We start from the raw sequence: 19996 nt of genomic DNA on the forward strand, positions 1-19996 counted from the left end.
ATTTCCATGCAATATTATTGTGAGTTAGACGTATCCACGGTCTATATTTATTTGAGAAACTTACAGAAATTGTTGACCAAAAATGACCAAAAAACGTCTCAACGAAGTAGAACTGCAATGTTTACTGGAAACTTCCGAAAATAGTGCGTTTTATTACTCGGACAGCGAAAATAAAAGATAAATTAAAAAATCATTCCTCATTTACAAAAACAGTCATTAATAATTTTTTAATTTCGATTTCCAGATTAGAAATCGATTATTGGTGTAATCCCATATAAAATAATATTTAACTGTTAACACAACGTTACTGTTCACATCGACATTAACTTTTTTGTTCAGTTAAGAATAGTTTCAGACAGTTAAGAATAAATAAAGAAAGGTGTAAAAATACTTTATTTATTAGAACAATATCACAAAATATTGATATTAGTTAAATATAGTAAAAAAAAATACATTAAATATATTAGAGCTGAGCCACTTCATACAGGTAGGCCCCCAAGAGTTTAGGCTGAAAGAAAGAAAAAATATTAATACATAATATAATCATTCTTTTAACTATGTGAAATATGGCAAACATACATACTAGATCTTTTCACTGGCAATTGTAACGTAAATGTTTACGATAGAAAAATATAATTAAACTTAACGAATAATATTAAAGTCAGTCAAAATACAAGGAATGTTCTTGTATGTACGTAGAACCATACGTAAGTTATGGTTTAAGTAGTGATCCATCTACATATACGAACATTCCATGTATCGGCAAGTAACTAATTCATATAATTTAAAATTGTACACCTTTAAAGGTATAATATTGGCATAATTTATATATATTTTGTACCAGACAGCATCTTAATATTGGTAATTTGTTATCTCAGCCACAATCCCCAGACAATGGCTGCAATCGACCTTTGTGGCAATACTCAAAAAGTCGAGTGCAATATCCTGCTCAGATCACAAAACAATAGCTTTAATAAGTCACACACTTAAAACATTTTTGAAAATAATACACAGCAAAATTGTTAAAATTCTTGAATATGAAATTAGTGACACCTAATTTGGCTTTAGAAATGATATAGGCACAAGAGATGCTTTTTTCGGCTTGAATGTGCTGGTTCAGAGATGCATGGATATGAATCAGGGCATGTACTATGTTTTGTAGATTTTGAAAAGGCATTTGATAAGGTTCAACATAAGAAGCTTGTAGATATATTAAAAAGTGACAATGAATTTGGCAGTCGTGATATGAAAATTATATCTAATCTATATTGAAATCAAATTGCCAAGGTAAGAGTTGACAACCAGAACACCCGAGATATCAAAATACAAAGAGGAGTCCGCTAGGGTTGCGTACTGTCACCACTACTCTTCAATGTCTACAAAGAAGCGCTCTCAGATTCAATAGAAGGTATATCTATCAATGGAGAAGTTTTGATTAACTTGCGTTTTGCAGACGATACAGTAATAATAACGGATAAAAAAAATGATTTACAGAACGTAATGCAACGACTTAATGAATGCTGTCATGAATACGGACTAAGGATGAATTTGAAAAAAAACTAAATGCATGATCATGACTAAACCAGCAGATAAAAATGCCTAGACTACGTCTAAGAATGCTTCGATGTTACGTATTCACTACTCTTCTTTATAGCTTGGAAGCATGGACATTAAAACAAGTGCATCTGACTAAGTTGGCCGCCTTTGAACTTTGGTGTTACAGAAGAATCCTACGAATATCGTGGACTCAAAGAATGTCAAACGGAGAAGTTACTAGAAGAATAGAAAATGAAGCTGAAATAATATTGACTATCAAAAGAAGAAAACTTGAGTAGGTACTTGGGCCATGTTATGAGAGGGCAAAGAAGCTCATTATTGCAGCTTATTATGCAAGGCAAAATTTGAGGAAAGCGAAATGTGGGAAGACGAAGAATATCGTGGAAGGGAATGGTTTAAATGCAGTAGGGCAGAACTATTTAGAGCGGCAGTGAACAGGGTTCGCATAGCCATGATGATTTCCAACTTTAGATAGAAGATGGAACTAAAAGAAGAAGAAGTTCAACATTTAGTTTACCGTACCGGAGACGTGGTAGATTAAATTTATTGGGAGTAAGTCTCTTTATTTTATTTCTCTTTATCTAAATTGAAATAGATTCGCATATGCAACACATTCAACATTTGAAAACTATAATATTTACGCAGATAACCATAGAATAACCCTCGCAAAAAGAAGTTACTAAGGATTAATCGAACTATTAATATTTGAGAGGACAGTCCTGAGGAAAATACTATGTCCGATAAATGAAAATGAAACCTGACGTCGTCGATATAACTTTGAACTATCCAATAAGTATAAAGAATTTAGCCGAAGCCAGAGATATAGTCACTGCAATAAAAATTAGACACTTATAGTATAGAAAAAGAATGCTAGGCTGCACGAAGTATTTTATTGGCCGAGTCCGAGGTAACTAGACAAAGAGGTAGACCAAGGTTGAGATGGAGAGATGGTGTAAGTAAGGATGCCAGGAAGATCGGTGTTTTCAATTACACAGAATAGGAATGAATGGATGAATCGGCTTAGAAATGTCTAGGCTCAACTCGGGCGCTATCACCAATGATGATGATTATAATGATATTTACGCGACATATGAAAACATAAATTACTCACCCCATTGACATAATTTCTGACGTCGATCTTTTCATTCTGAGAATGTGCTCCATCATCACCGGCACCGACGGGCAACAGCACGATATTTTTTCCTGTGACTTCTTGGAATGTTAACGTTACTGGAATTGAACCTCCCTCTCGTGTAAAATCGGGGTCGACATTGTACACGTATTTCGTGGCTTTACTTGCAGCACTGTAGTGAGGATGATTAGGATCCTCAGTCCAAGCATCACCACCGTCTCTCATATAGACCTGAAAAAATTATTTCAATTAAAATCATTTTTTAAATAAATATATGCACATCTACAGTTTTCCCCAATTATTTTCTTAATCATAAAAATAAAATTACCACATTTTTGCTTCATTTAACTAGGGCACCTGACCATTAAAAGGAAGAAAAACATACTAGAAAATAAGAGTTTATATAATCATCAAATAAAAAAAAAACAAATAAGTTTTTTTGTACCAGTTCCATCCTCTGTAGGTGTTCTGGAGTACATTCTGGAAAACCAGGAGGTGAATCTAGGGGAATTTCTCAATATAAAGTCAGCATTCGACAACACCTCCTACGAAGGAATCACAAGGGCGATTCGTCTAAAGGGAATAGACAAAATAAGCTGCAGGTATATAGAGTGCATGCTGAGAAGCATAGGTAGCCAGAGGTTGTCTGCAGTGGAAAGTTTTATTCCCTCTCTCTCTCTCTCTCTCTCTCTCTCTCTCTCTATTATGCAATCTGGTTATGGATTGGCTTATAGCTAGGTTCAGTACCAAAAGACATCATATCCTGTGCTATGCGGATGACCTGGTTACCTTAGCCCAAGGCAAATTTAATGCCATACTCACATATATAATGCAACAGTTTGTGATTGTACAAGATCAAGACAAAAAACAATACGCTAATAGAACTTTACATACAAGATAATAGGTAATGGGGCAAATAGATAAGTTCGAATTCCACTCTAAGGAAATGAGATTTCTCAGAAGATTAAAAGATATTATCAGACTTGATATTTAGAGAAATGTATATGGAGGAAATCTTTAGACGCACTAGCGTAACGTATGAAAATAAAATACGATTATGTTATATATTGCAGAACAACCCTCCTAGAAGAATCCTTATGTCACAACCTGTGGGAAGTAGAAGTAGGGGTAGACCAAAACTCAGATGGAGGGATGGTGTAGATAAGGATGGTAGACAAATAGGCGCAGCAAACTGGCAACAGTTGGCAATGGATAGAACTGACTGGCGTAATAGACTTGGGAAGGTCGAGGCTCTTTTATAGGGCTGTAGCACCAATGATGATGATGATGTTATATATTGAAATCTTTTAAAAAATTAAAACCTTGAAATTGAAGCTGAATATAGGAAGAGGTAATCTCTTCACAAATAAATCAATACAGATTGCCGCCGATGACAGCATTATGTCTCGCAGAAGAACAGAAGAGGCAGCAGAAATATATTCACAATTAAAAACAGGGGCAGAAGAGACAAGAGACCGGACTAGAAATAAATATTCAAAAGACAAAAAAATTGAAACTGTAGAAAGTTTCACATATCTGAGTTGCATTAAACACGGATGGAACAGAAGAACCAGATTCAAAGAAGAATAGTAAAAAAGAAACAAAGCTTACTTTTCACTCGTCCACATGTTCCGCTCCAAAAACACACACTGGAGATCGAAAATCAGGGTCTACAAAACTATTATCAGACCAATATTATCTTATAGATACATAGAGACATGGGCGATGACAGAAGACACAAAACGAAAGCTAAAAGTCTTCAAAAGAAAAGACATTTGGACCTATTAACGAAAACGAGTATGGAGATCCAGGTACAACCATGAAATCTACCAACTGTTCAAAGAAGCAAAGATCTCAGAATTCGTTCAACTTCAGAGACTTCGATAGGCTGGTCATTTAGTAAGAATGAAGACCAAAAGATTGCCAAAAAGAGCGCTAGATAGTAAAATACAGGGCGAAAGACCAAAAGAAAGGTCACGGAAAAGGTGGGAGGATGAGCAAAATTTGCTAGACGCGAGAACCTGGAGAAGATCGGCGCGGGACCGGCAAGGTTGGAGGCATAGTTTGAAGAAAATAAACCTGGAAAACTGCGCAAACTGTAAGTAATTATTATTACTTAATGTGATTAATAAAATTGTTTTAAACTTATTAACCCTTTCAGTCACCATATAGACATACATCTACATTAACTCCTCAATTAGTTTGTATACATCTATAGGGCGTTTCACGTTAAGAAAATAACATTAGGCTTATGGAGATCAGTGTTGCCAAAACTCTCAAGCATGCGGTTTACTAGATTGTCGATATATTTTTCGAATTTCCATTTTCAATTAACATTTAACTGTAAAGTCAGAATAACAACTGTAGAACCACAAAGCCTTATTATCAGTATGTAGTCTCAGAGGACGACATAAAATCGCTGACATACACACCGTATTATTTTAAGTTGCAATTAGTAATTAGATACACGTATTCCAAGCGGTCCGTTTATTTGCTTTTAAATCTTTAATAGCCGGCAAAGTCAATGATTTAACTAAGCAATATTTTCTACTGATTTCTATGATTCATGGTATATGATATTCTTACCGAAAAACAAATAAACTGTCGTTGCTATAATTAAAATAAGATAAAATAAAATTATCTTTTGTAAATGCTATTTATTTAATTAAAATCATTTTCTCTACTTTTCATCTCTTGTTTCGAATGGACACTTTTGGTCAATTACGTTAAAAAACAATTATTTAATTCATGTCTGTGAAAACGAAAATACAAATTATACAACCCTGATCCTGAATCGTGCTTGTGTTCATCGTGGCATCACTGCGCTTCTATCGTCCATAAGAAATACATGGCCCTATCTCCGCAATGTTATTTTCTTAACGTGGAACGCTGTATAGAAACAATAACACCAGTTTTAACTTTCATTGTTAGTCCTCTAGATCCTACCGGTTATTTATAAAATACGTGCTGCTCTCTACCTGATAGTAGTAAAATTATATTGCAATTGAAGTGTGTAAAGCTATTAAAATTTTTTTGCAGATTTCTGCACTGGTAAGGGTAACGCCCAGGAAAAAAAATGTCTGAATTTGTAGTGCTTCATTTGTTAGACAAACCTAATGTGTGTTTGAGTTAAAGTGAACAAAAAATAGATTTTGAAAAGTTTTTTTCCCTCTTAGATGTGGTACAGACAGAATATATTGAAAATGATGTAAAATAGACGTGTCAGAAAATAAACGTACTAAATTTAAGAAAAAACTTCCAGAAAATCAGGAATTGACAGAGAAAGCTGAAGGAAAAAGGAACGTTAGTAGAAAATTAAAAGAATTGATACTTTTTTTGAAAATAATGAATTGACTTAATAAGATGTTACATGGAGGGAAAATGTTATTCATGTTACGTCAAAATAGAACTAGATGAAGTAACTGAACAGCAAAGTCCAATTTTCTTTTTTCGCGGTACTTTATTGACGATTTGTTTCATGCAATGGCACATTTTACTAATTTATATGCAAATCAAAATCAAACTCGACTTCTACAAATAAGGCTACAAATAATAAAGCAATGAATACGTTTGTTGGATACATACGATAATGCAAGAAAGAATATGCAAGTAAATAGGTTTTTCAAATTGCGAAATAATGTATACTTTGTTGATACCACTCAAAAGCCAAACAATAATCACATACTTTAGAAAATACGTCCACTTTACGACTGAATTAGAGCTAGATGCATGAGTAAATGATCCCATTCAAGGAAATATTGAACATAAAACAGTATATTAAAAATAAGTTCACACTATGGGGCATAAAACTTTTCTGTTTATGTGACAGTAGTGGTATTAAGTATGATTTCATAATTTATCAAGGATCTTCTACACAACTAAGATAAGAGCATTTGGATGTGTTTGGCTTGGAAGCATTGGTCGTGATAAAACTGGTTGAAAGAATAAATGTTAGAAACTGTCATTATTCTATGATAATTATTTTTCCAACTATAATTTATTACAGTATCCTCGGCACAAATATATCTATGCTGCTACTACAGTTCAAATTAATCGTTTTCGAAATCCTCTTTTTCCAGCGATGACGTATGGGTTCATTCGGTCAAAGAAGTGGGCCATCAGGACATTTTTACATACTTTATAGACTTGGCCTATGTAAACGCCTCGTTAGAGTACAAAAATAGAGCTACTCAATCCGGTTATTCACAAAAAAGCCATCATGGACTTACTGCACATTTGTATTCACATATACTTTAAAGCAGAAGCTTTAATTTTGGCCGAAAAAACAGTACAAGAAAGAAGCGCCGTCCTTCCACTATACTGGATAATTTTTCAAACTCATCGCCTTCTTCAACTCCACAAAATTTCGAGACCAATTACTAAATTAAGTTTAAATTGAATGGATTATTTACCGGAAAATTAAAAAAAGACTTCGCTCCTAGATGTAAATGTCCAGGTTGCTAAGGATATTCGCGAATAAAATGCGGTAAATATAACATACAGCCGGAAAAATGAAAGATACCCATGAAGGATCATATCAATCACTTATTTTGTATTTGCTGTCTTTTTCTATAAATAACAAATGTTTATTATAGAAAAAGACAGCAAATACAAAATAAGTGATTGATATGATCGTTTATGGGTAATCTTTCATTTTTCGGACTGTACACGTATGTTAAAATAAAAAAACTCATTGTGTGACATTTTCATTTTACCATCGACTCATGGCGTACACAAATGCCTACAATGATTTTATACCATTGACTCATAATGTATAGGTACATATGACAAATATTTTAGTTTAAATATTTCGAACCAAACACTTTGTACAAAATTTTAGTTTGGACCAAAAATTTATAAGAAATGATAATATATACATCAAAAAGCACAAAATTGTAATCTAATATACTCATAATTCATCACTGAAAGGGTTAAACAACAGAACTAAAAATAAACTATATAAAACGTACACTTTTTTCTGTGGCAAAAAGATTTTTTGTCTAATGCCATCTCTCTCTCTCACACACACACACACACACAAAACGTACACTTACCGACATTTTGTTAGGACTGTCTCTAGCCGCCCAAAGTTTTTTAATGTAATCTACTACAAGTTTCTCAGTCTGTTTCAGCGTTTGGTTAGGAACAATCCTTATAGAAAACTTTCCGATTACTTTCCTAGGTATTACAGTCTTAGATCCGGGTTCGCTAAATGCTCCTTCGATTCCGTGCAGTGAGAGACTGGGGTATCTCCAACGGTGCATTAGAATTTTTTCTTTGACTTCGTTATGGAGAAGTTTGGAAGTACCGACGTTTGAGCGGTACTCGTCGACGTCGAATTCTATTGCCTTATAAATGCCATGTTCACTATCCGTTACTGGAGCTACATCGTCGTATATACCCTCGACTAAGATTTTTCCGTCTTTATCAACAAGTTGGTTCATTAGGTAAACCAGGTCTGTCATCGCCTCATGGCTAAAAAAAGATATTTAAATGCTATAACTTTTAAAGGCAGAACATAAAGCACATAGCTTCTGAAAAAACGGGCTATTTAAAAATAGTTACCGTCCCAATTGAAATTTTACTGAAAGTATTCCCATCAATAATGGCGTCAGAGAATGCCATGAAGACGACACCGTAATTAGTAAAAAATACAGAAGATACTTGGATATTATATTAAAGAAGTATTGAAAGTAGATTTAAATTTAATAACCACATGAAAATCAAACAGTGATTTTAAAAGCTAATTTAACCATCGAGTACTATTGTGGGGTATGTTTATATCCCAAGAATGATCAAACTCCTAGAGTCTTCTTCACATGATTGCATCATAAGACTTAAGCTAAAAACTGCTATGCAGGCGACTTTCTTGAGGGAACTAAAAAATGTATTTTTGGTAATTTTCTTTTCACCTAAACTGTGATTTGGCAAAGGTTTAAATTTGGAACCTAATACAAAATGTGTATTAAAATTTTATTTGATTGGGCTATAAGGTATACATTTTCACGGGATTACGATTAACGATTACAAAAACGTTACGCGATTACTGGAGTGTTAATGATTGCATTTTCGAATGACAAAGAAGTCATAAAAAAGTATAACTGGATCCAGAATTACTGACTTGGCTTCTTGTGATCCTTGAAACAACTGACCCATTTCAAATGCACTGCAAGAATTATTATTATTACTTTTTATTTTGATAATATTTTATTTTTATTTCGTATTTTTAAATGTTTCTAAATATGGAATATGATATAATAGATAAGAAAAACAAAAAGAAAAATATTTTATTTATTTCTTTTAAAGTGAATACTCACACTGTACCACCGTAGACTCCACTATGCAAATCTTTATCGGCACATTCGACCTCTAGGAAAAAATAAGAGATTCCTCGAAGACCATAGGTAATGCAAGGTTTGGTGGTTCCTAGCCAGTAATTGTCTGAAATACATACATAATCGGTTCCAGCCAAGAATTTATTTTTCTCGGCATGTAACAGCTCGTCCAAACCTTCACTTCCGCTTTCTTCCATTCCTTCGAATACAAATTTCAAGTTGACGGGTACTTCTTCACCAATTGCCTAAAAGAAATTAATAGATACATAAACAGCTCAATAAGTAAGTAAAATCAATATTAACAATATCTTAAGTAACTGGCGAAACACAGCAATCGACAAAGTAACCTTGTGATAATACTATGGTATAAAATAATTACTGATCCCACTGCAAGATCAATACGTTCATAACATAGTTAATCAAACTCTCATTTTTTGATTCACTGAAAATTAAGAGAATACATTGATAGACCAGTCAAAAAGTGGCCGCCAATACCTATTTTTAATCCAATTAATAGTAATTAGTTTTTGAACAAAAATTTGTTTTCGTTCATTTATTTTTTTAAATAAAATCCGCTGCTTATGACGTATATGCATTTTTGTTAAATCAAATTAAAGCTACTTTTTTCTTAATATGATGATAAAAGGTTGCCTGAGAAAAAATTGTCGCAAATTAGGGTTTCCAGCTATTAAAAGCGCGAAGTATCAAAGATAAATAAAAAAAGAGTTAGCACGCAACGACACTGGTTTGACAAGTAATAATATGTATATTATTATATATCTATCGACGCATGCTTTCAAAACTCACACAACTGACACTTCAAACCAGTAGGGCTGCGCGATAGATGTCTGTTACTTTTTCTTTGTTACCTCGCGTCATCACCAGCTATCGCCACCGTCCCGCCAACGCTCCATACGTAGGGACTTCCACCGCTAAGTGCCACTTCCATCGATCCGCGCTTGAGGAGATGGAAGGCCGAAAATGATATAACACAACGTACGCCGCAAGGAAGAATCGAGCTCCGAAAGAGTGCTGATCTGGTAGGAACTCCACCTGGCATTTGGGTGTAGAAAAAGGCAACCGTCCGGAGTTCTATTAGAGTGTTGATCTGGGAACAACTCCACTGGCCGTAGGGTGTTGCCAGATCTCCTGCTGCTAGGGCTCCTTGCCAGATCGAATGTTGATCGATCCGTCCACCTCTCACCAAGATTATTCTTTCTCTTTACGGTATCGACGGGTCATATCGCCGTCGATACCGTCGCTGCCAAGGATAGACATTTAAATTTTTTATTGTAGGTATATATTATCTACCTAGTATCTAATTTTATTTTGTTATTTATTTAGTTCAAATTAATTTTTATTTAAATTAAACCTGTGTTTTACAGAGACTGCTGTCTAACAGAGCTACTCGTCACAATTGATGTTAGCTAACGACGTTTCAATTGATCAAGAGTTTCTTGTAAGCGGGCACAGCTTTATGCCCTGTGGCCGAGATTTTGCATTGATCGAAAAACGCGAGGTAACTAAAGCTTATGTGCCTTCAGACCTCCATACAGCAGTTAAGCCCGCAAGATATTCTCCACCTTGTAATATGGTTGACATAACAACTTATGGATTTTGTGACCTAAAACGAGCAGCAGAAAAGCAGATTAACATTACAAAGCTAAATATCAGCACAGCTACATATATATATATATATATATATATATATATATATATATATATATATATATATATATATATATATATATATATCGAGAAAAGGAGTACGACCGTCAATCCAAAATAAACTAAGGTACACTCGAAGAGTGGTGGGTTTTTCGGTCAAAGTGGAGAAATAAAAGACAAAGAAGGTGGCTACTTCATCTATTTATTGAAGACGTTTCGCTTTCTGCTCACAAAGCATCATCAGTTCATCTAAAAAGAACAATATGAAACCAAACATCCATAGAGAAGTTACAATAAAAGTGTGTTACCTTACAAAGACATGTAGCAGTCAAAGATGTTAAAAATATGAAAAAGCTTACGAAACTGGACATTTAGAGTAAAGTTGTATAAATCAATTAATTGAAACTTGGTATAGTTTGCAATTTAACAAAATTAGCACAGCAAAAGAACATGTGATAAAAATACATGTATATAAAAAAGTTATTATAAAAACTTAAGTAATAAACATTAAGATTTATTTTAAAGTGTAAAGAACTAGAAAGATCATGAGAAAGCACTTCCAACAATTTATTTAATCAATTAGATTTTAAATTTAACTTTAGGTAACATTATAAGTTATTTAAATTAATTTAGTATAAAGATAAAATGAAGTTACCAGTCTTAAGCTTACTGAGTCTCGCCGATAAATGAATTTACAGGTTTAACACCCACGCAAACAACGTGAATAAAGATGGCCTTGAGGTCTGAATGACAAGAACAGCAAGGCGAAATACCAACCTCTATGTAATAGGGCGGTATATTCAAAAAAAAGTTATAAATTTGGTTGACAACTTGTCGTTAAGAAATCAAACAATGAAGGGAAAGGTGGTTAAGATCACCATTTATCCTAATAAATGTGTTCAATATTAAAACATCCTAATACCCTTAATAAGAGAACCGACATTAGTAATTTGAGCCAAATTTATCATGCATTAATTTTGCAGAATTAGGCCTGATATGTTGTTTACTCAAACTTTGTCCCACAATGGGTTTTTTCTTATCATATTTTCACATAATAAATTTAAATAAAAATAAAATAAAATAAATTATTCTTTCTCAAACTAGATTTATCAACTTACATTTTATTAACTATTTGTCAATATCACTTTTACATAATTAAGTATTTGTTCTTTTTGATGAACTTAGTTGTTAAAATTTTAAACTAAAATTGATTTATAGAATCTTTTTCATTTCGGTCCGAAATGATTTGAACCTTTGGACTGTGGAAGTTGTATTAATCTTCACCTGTTGGCTGGCTAACCAGTGACGTCATATTATTATAATATATGATATTTTGTTTGACTTCGCATGCTTTGTTCTTTGTTGACAAATCAATCACTGTGTAGGATAAATGGTGATCTTAACCACCTTTCCCTTCATTGTTTGATTTCTTAACGACAAGTTGTCAACCAAATTTATAACTTTTTTTTGAATATACCGCCCTATTACATAGAGGTTGGTATTTCGCCTTGCTGTTCTTGTCATTCAGACCTCAAGGCCATCTTTATTCACGTTGTTTGCGTGGGTGTTAAACCTGTAAAATCATTTATCGGCGAGACTCAGTAAGCTTAAGACTGGTAACTTCATTTTATCTTTATACTAAATTAATTTAAATAACTTATAATGTTACCTAAAGTTAAATTTAAAATCTAATTGATTAAATAAATTGTTGGAAGTGCTTTCTCATGATCTTTCTAGTTCTTTACACTTTAAAATAAATCTTAATGTTTTTTACTTAAGTTTTTATAATAACTTTTTTATATACATGTATTTTTATCACATGTTCTTTTGCTGTGCTAATTTTGTTAAATTGCAAACTATACCAAGTTTCAATTAATTGATTTATACAACTTTACTCTAAATGTCCAGTTTCGTAAGCTTTTTCATATTTTTAACATCTTTGACTGCTACATGTCTTTGTAAGGTAACACACTTTTATTGTAACTTCTCTATGGATGTTTGGTTTCATATTGTTCTTTTTAGATGAACTGATGATGCTTTCTGAGCAGAAAGCGAAACGTCTTCAATAAATAGATGAAGTAGCCACCTTCTTTGTCTTTTATTTCTCCACTTTGACCGAAAAACCCACCACTCTTCGAGTGTACCTTAGTTTATTATATATATATATATATATATATATATATATATATATATATATATATATATATATATATATATATATATATATATATATATATATGAAAATTACTTAGTTCTCGGGAAGAACCGCGTTGAGAATTTAGTACTCGACGTTTCGGCACCCATTTTGGAGCCATTATCAAGAGTGATACGGTTCGGTTCGAGTTCGGGGTCTCAATCTGCCTACTCCCCTCACTCGAGACGTACCAGTATCGTGTTCTGTATTCCAAGAACTGTCTCTCGGCAATGAGGTCTCAATCTGCCTACTCCTCAGTGTCGAGTGACACACATATATATATATATATATATATATATATATATATATATACAGTATACTCCCTCTATAACGAACACGGTTATTACGAAGTTTCGCTTATAACGAGGTACATTAGATGTCCCGTGAAATTTCTATTGAACTATAATCCTCTATAGCGAGGCAAATTTGGTTATAACGAGAAAAAATAAGATCGAAAAACGTGTTTTTTTACGTTTTTGACCCTGCCGTGGTTATAAATAAATACCCTTTTTAACTGCACCGCAATAAACTTAACTGCCGCCTGCAATAAACTTCTTTACAATAAATACAACTGTTTCACACCTTTATAAAATATGATAGATACAATGATACTGGACAATTTAAAGCAGTCAAAAATGACAGACTTCTTCCAATTGCAGAAGCAATAGTTTATTATTCTCCTTTAAAATACGCTTTATACATTATGTAGTTGGAAAAAATGTAGGTACAGATTTTTTGTTTTAACGTATATCATTGACAATAAAAATAAACAACTCTTTTTGGTTTTAACGTAATTCATTGACAATAAAAGTAAACAACTTTTTTTCAAAAACGCCATTCAAACAATATTTATTAGCATCTTATATTGCTCCGAATGGCTTCGCTATAGCAAGTTAATGTTTTAGAAAACTACATATTCATATATATTCACAGTATTATTGTTGTCTGATATAACGAGATCGGCTTATAACGAGGTAATTAGTTTGTCATTTCAGTTCTCGTTATAGAGGGAGTCTACTGTATATATATATATATATATATATATATATATATAATGATCTAAGCAGCGAATCGTGCACTTGTTAATATAAAAACTTCATTTTCTGATCTTCAATAACCGGTGCAAGTTAACGTCGTAAAGAAAGGGAAACTTTTAGCTGAACTTAGATAAGCTGATATAATCAAACTGCCACTAGAGAATAGGATGTCAGAAAATAAAAAGATGTAAAAAACGATTTGAATAAAAATAGAATGACCTCATATATAGATCGATAAGAATAGCGATAAATCAGTCTCTAATTCAATTAGTATATAAAACATAACTAGATCGATTCCAGTTGCGGAAACAGGCAAACTATATAAAATAAAGTAAATCAGGGAAAGTATACTGTAATAACACTCACCTGGAATCCTTCAATAGCATGCAACCAAGACAAAACAGGTCCTTTATCATCTGAAGCCCCTCTTCCGTACAGTTTACCATCTTTTTCTGTCAACACAAAAGGTTCGGTGTCCCAACCATCGCTCTTGTGTGCTGGTTGAACATCTAAATGCCCATAAATTAACACAGTCTTCTTTTTTGGATCGTTGCCCAATGACCCGAATAAGACAGGAGGTAAAGGCAAAGTTTGTCCATCAGGTAGAGTTTGGGTTCCTATATCTCGTAGTTCTGCGGATGCTCCCAATGCTTGTAAACGTTCTAAGGCCCATTTCATTTGCTTGGTTATTTCTGGCCTTTTTTCTGGCCATGCCGACACTGACTGGATAGCAACAACTTGCCTTAAGTTTTCTATATATTTCTCTTTGTTTTCATCAAGATATCTGAAACAACAAAAATGTGTTAGTACAGTTGGCCCAATAAATTAAGAGAATCAACTTCAAATTATTAGTTTATGACACACTAGTAAAAAAGAGAGAATAATTGCCAAAACAGGAGGTAACTAGAAGAATAATTGAAAATTAGGATGAAAGAATTATCTTTATTGTTGAAATTTCTGCACAATTCAAGTTCAATTCTGTGCAGCTGACGAGAGGGGATATACGTGACGTTTAAAGCGCTCATATCGGCCAAATTTGTCATCACCGTAAGATTTTTTTTTTTTGGCCTTAGGATTAAGACCTATTGAGCCAGACAATTGGTTTAATACGTAAAAACAATCTCCTACACTTCCTTTAAATTCATGACAATTTCCTAACCGTTCGTTCATTCACTCAATTTTCTAACCTTCCCGCTGAAAACACTATTGGGTGACTATATAAAAAGGATTGAACAGAAACACACGCTTCACGCTAAGGTGCCCTTCATAGCGACTTTTTTTTCCACAAACAATACAGGCAACGGTTAAAGGTAAATGACATAAAAGGAAAGACAATGGGAAATACAACTAATCCAGTAAAATAAGGCAAAAAAGGGGGCAAACCTCGGAGTGAAAGAAAATAAGCTGAAAATTTGCATACGTCTTTATTTTGATGGTATAAAACTTACCTCAAAAGTCTCATATAATCACGTGTCCGCGACTTAAGATATTAAAGGTCAAAGGTCACGAAAATGAGTTTTCTGCAAATATCTCGTTTCCCTTACACTTTATGACATTTAAGGTGATAAGAAAAATTGTAGAATGAAAAATTCTCTTCAATTTTTGTCTGAAGTACTTTTATGTACCTTCAACCCTTCTTAAGATAGAGGGCAAAGAGTGGGGGACCGCTTACCTGTGTATACGGTAACGCGAAGTCAGCCAGTAGGATTCAATAAATAATAAGTTATATAGTTAATTATTCACTTAAAATACTATTGAGATATATATGAGATAAAACTAAAACGTGTTAACAAAGTACTACCACTTTCAGCGGTTAATAACTCTGTGAAAATTAACAATTGTAAAGTTTCCATCGATCCATTACTACTCTTCCAGAGAAAAACAGCAAACAAAAAATTCCAAAATAATCTAAAAGAATATCTACAATATGAGTTAAGTCCGTATCCAACATCTTTATTTGATAATAATGGCATGAGAAAAACAACAAAATCAGCACTAAATAAAAGTATGACTCCTATTGATATTGAACTGGACGAAATCACTACAACATATATTATCGATGGTGGATTTCTTTTGCACCGCGTTGTATGGAATAAAGATGATACTTTCTGTAATATTTTAGATAAATACGTCAGATATTTACAAACACATTATGGCTCAAGTATCGTTGTTGTATTTGATGGTTACTCAGACTACACTAAGAACATTAAAGCAATGAAACAACTAAGAAGAACTACCGGTATTTCAAAATCTTACGAACTCCGTTTTTATGAAACAATGAATGTGCCTATCAGCCAAGAACAATTTTTATCGAACACATCTAATAAAAAAATCTTTATAGACATGCTTATCGACAAATTAAAAGCTGTTAATATCACTACAAAACAAGCCAGAGATGATGCTGATGTTCTCATTGTAGAAACAGCTATTGCAGAGTCTGAACATGTCATTGTAGGAAAAACTTCCGTCATTGTAGGAGAAGATATTGATTTGCTAGTTATCTTGATAGGACGAGCTCAATCACATCAACAAGAATTTTTTTTAAAAAAAATTGGTAAGGGTAATGCGGAGACAAAATTATATTCATCGAAAAGTTTTGATAAATACCCTCATTCCAAGAAACACATCTTATTTTTACACGCGTTTAGTGGATGTGATACGACTTCTGCGATTTATAGGAAAGGTAAAATATCGTAAAATTAAAAATTTACATCAGTCACCTCAACTTTCAACAAAAAAACTGCTCTGTACAAGAATTATTTGAAAATGGAGTACGTATTTTCTTAGCAGCGTATAATGCTCCAACATCAGAAGACGATATAGACTCTTTTCGATACACCCAGTTCATCAAATCAACAAGACTCAACAAACCAGTGCAGTTATCAAGTCTTCCACCTTCAAGTGCAGCAGCTCGTCAGCATATCATTCGTGTCTATTATCAGACCCAAATTTGGTTGGGAAATGATTTAGAACCCCAAGAATTCGGCTGGGTAATGCAAATTAATTTCTGGAACCAATAACAACATTATTACCGCCAGCACCTGAAGAACTGCTGAATACAATATTTTGCAATTGCAAGAAAGGTTGTGATTCCAATTGCGGATGCAGGAAATCAGGATTGCAATGTACTTTAATTTGTGGGCAATGTAATGGACAATCATGTCTAAACGCTTCATCAACTTCAGATGATTTCAATGAAGAAAGTGAATATGCACCTGATATTCTTGAATATTTTTATTTTGATACTTTAATAAACGATGATGATGAATCCGATATTGAGCAGTCAGAGGAAGAAGAAGAAGAAGAAGACGATGAAGAAGAAAATTAATACAAAAATATTAACCATACAGAATAAAAGAATATATATTATATTTGTAACTTTAATAAATCGATTATTGGATTAATAAATAAATATACAATTTAAAAAAATAATAAATATGATTTTTTCAGTATTTAATTAAATATAAAAATGATTATTGTTGAATTCTGCACTTGATCTTAATTTATCGTATATACAGCTGTTAAAAATATCATTAAAGTTCATTTGAAATATTTCATTTAATATTGTATGTTTGTTAAAAATAAAATAAATATTATATAAAAAATATATATTTTATAATTAATATCTATAAATATAGTTTATTAAATAATAAATAATAAAAATTTAATGATATTAATAGTATTTTAAGTGAATAATTAACTATATAACTTATTATTTATTGAATCCTACTGGCTGACTTCGCGTTACCGTATACACAGGTAAGCGGTCCCCCACTATTTGCGCTCTATCTTAAGAAGGGTTGAAGGTACATAAAAGTACTTAAAAAAAAAATTAAAGAGAATTTTCCATTCTACAATTTTTCTTACCACCTTAAATGTCATAAAGTGTAAGGGAAACGAGATATTTGCAAAAAACTCATTTTCGTGACCTTTGACCTTAAATATCTTAAGTCGCGGACACGTGATTATATGAGACTTTTGAGGTAAGTTTTATACCAGCAAAATAAAGACATATGCAAATTTTCAGCTTATCTTTCATTCCGAGGTTGCATCCTTATTTTACCGGACTAAACAACTAAAGTCCTACCATTTCGGATTCACACAACACTGAAAAAGACAGTTTAAATTTTCCGTTTAGTACGTTTGAAAAATTTCCATAAAATCGATCTAATAGTTGAATTTCGACTACATAAATAGAGAATAGAAGGAACGTTCTGCGGCAGTATGATTTTTTGTTGGAAGATGGCTTGAAATAAAAATTTTATGGCTTCTTGATTATACCGACATTGAAACATCCAGTGGTTAAGGTCGTCATAATTGCCATTACATTCACATATATCAGTTTCGGAAAATTTTATTTTATATAGGTAAGTGTTTACTGTAGCATGTCCAAAAAGGCATCTAACGTACGTAGTATAAATTTTCCGAGAGATGGGGCTTCTGTCATTTGGGGGAGTAGATGGAAGAGTTGGATATCTATTGCAGTATGTATTTTTGCTACTGTTAGTAAAGGATTGCCACTCAATTTCCCAATTAAGTCTAACATGTTTCTTCCTAGCTGAAACTATATCGCATTTGGGCAACTCATTGTACTCTATACCCACTAAAGTAGCGTCTTTAGCCAAATGGTCTACTTTTTTATTGCCTGGAATATTAGAGTGACCTTTAACCCACACAAAGTTAACAATTCTTTTTAAAGAAGTTAAGATCCTTAGCTTTTCAAGCGCATCTACAATTATGCCTTATGTGTTGGTATATATGTGTTTAGAGAAGTGTCTTAATGCGAGGAATGTCTTAATTGTCATAATAATTGTCTTAATGTCTGTCTTAAGACAGACTGTGAGTCAGATAAAATTATATATCGTTCGAAATATAATATGCTATTAATTATCCCATCCAACGCCTTGAAAATGGCTACCAATTCAGCTGTGAATATTGAGCAATCTGATTTTAATTTGTACTGAAAATAATCTTGAATATTGTCTATGTAAATGGCACAGCCAACACCAGCAGGCGATTTTGAGCCATCGCATCGGGATAAATTTTACAAGAATGGTTACAGTCCCGTAACACCGGCTACACCGTAAGATTTTTATAACTTATAATTATACATATAATTGTTCAAAACAATCTAAGCTAGGTAATATTTGTATAGTACTACTAATTGCAGCAAAAGTGGTTGAACTTTTTATCGATTTCCGAGTCAAAATCATAAAAAGCATCAATGTGAACTGTGGATTGCAGCTATAAGGTCTAACTTATATAAAAAGAAACATTTATGTTTAATAGTACCTACTTTTATTCCACATATTGTTACAACGTATTAACTAGTTCTATAAAACAACAATACTATTACAATAGTATATAAATATAATTTATATATTTATAAAAGTAAATCTGCATTTACAATTGCATAAAAAGTGAGGTTAGAATTAGGATCTCAAAAAATATTATTCAAATAATTACTTAAACTCTTTTTTTAGCACAGATAAACTCTGTAAGTATTGGTTTAATAAATATCAAATATATAATATATTGGTATTATATTATTGTTAAAAAAATATACATTTAATATAGTGTTTATAGTGATTAATAAAATAAAAAATTGTTCTATTTATAGTGCGTATGTTTCATGTTCGTTCTGTGAATTTATCATAAAACGGAAACCACAAAATTGTTTACAAACATAATTGTTTTTTAAAGTAATCTCTGACAGCTCCGCATTTGTTCATTGTTTCAAACATAAGCGTTTAACACCGATGAATTTTAGCCGGGAAGTCCCTTGTAATTGAATGGTTCAATGTTTAAAATAATATGAATATGCTATTATATTTTATTAAAATACTATTTACATATTTTGATTTTAAAACGTTAACATGTCAAAAATGCATTTAAATTAACATTTAAAATGTCCTTTTAAGTTATCTTGTAAAATTGCATAAATCATTTTATTTAAGAATTTTGTGAAATATTTTAATAAGTAAAACAATTTGCAATTTTAACTATAATGTATCTGTATGCTTGAGTGGATAATAATAAGAATATTGAATATTTTTATGACAAAATGGTAGTA

The 19996-nt window shown here is 32.5% G+C and overlaps 1 protein-coding gene across 1 annotated transcript in view; it reads right to left on the reverse strand.

Annotated features, from left to right (window-relative positions):
* Positions 1-375: 375 nt before the first annotated feature.
* Cndp2 (Cytosolic non-specific dipeptidase 2) overlaps positions 376-19996 on the reverse strand; it is a 46597-nt gene continuing 26976 nt past the window's right edge. The window contains exons 2-6 of the mRNA XM_072529276.1: positions 14290-14707; positions 9007-9269; positions 7744-8164; positions 2669-2920; positions 376-508 (exon numbers count right to left, since the gene is read on the reverse strand). Of these exons, the coding sequence (XP_072385377.1) occupies positions 464-508; positions 2669-2920; positions 7744-8164; positions 9007-9269; positions 14290-14707 (1399 nt within the window). The 3' untranslated portion in view covers positions 376-463. The remainder of the gene's footprint in view (positions 509-2668; positions 2921-7743; positions 8165-9006; positions 9270-14289; positions 14708-19996) is intronic.

This window comes from Diabrotica undecimpunctata, chromosome 4, assembly GCF_040954645.1.
Source record: "Diabrotica undecimpunctata isolate CICGRU chromosome 4, icDiaUnde3, whole genome shotgun sequence".
Taxonomy (NCBI): Eukaryota; Metazoa; Arthropoda; class Insecta; order Coleoptera; family Chrysomelidae; genus Diabrotica; species Diabrotica undecimpunctata.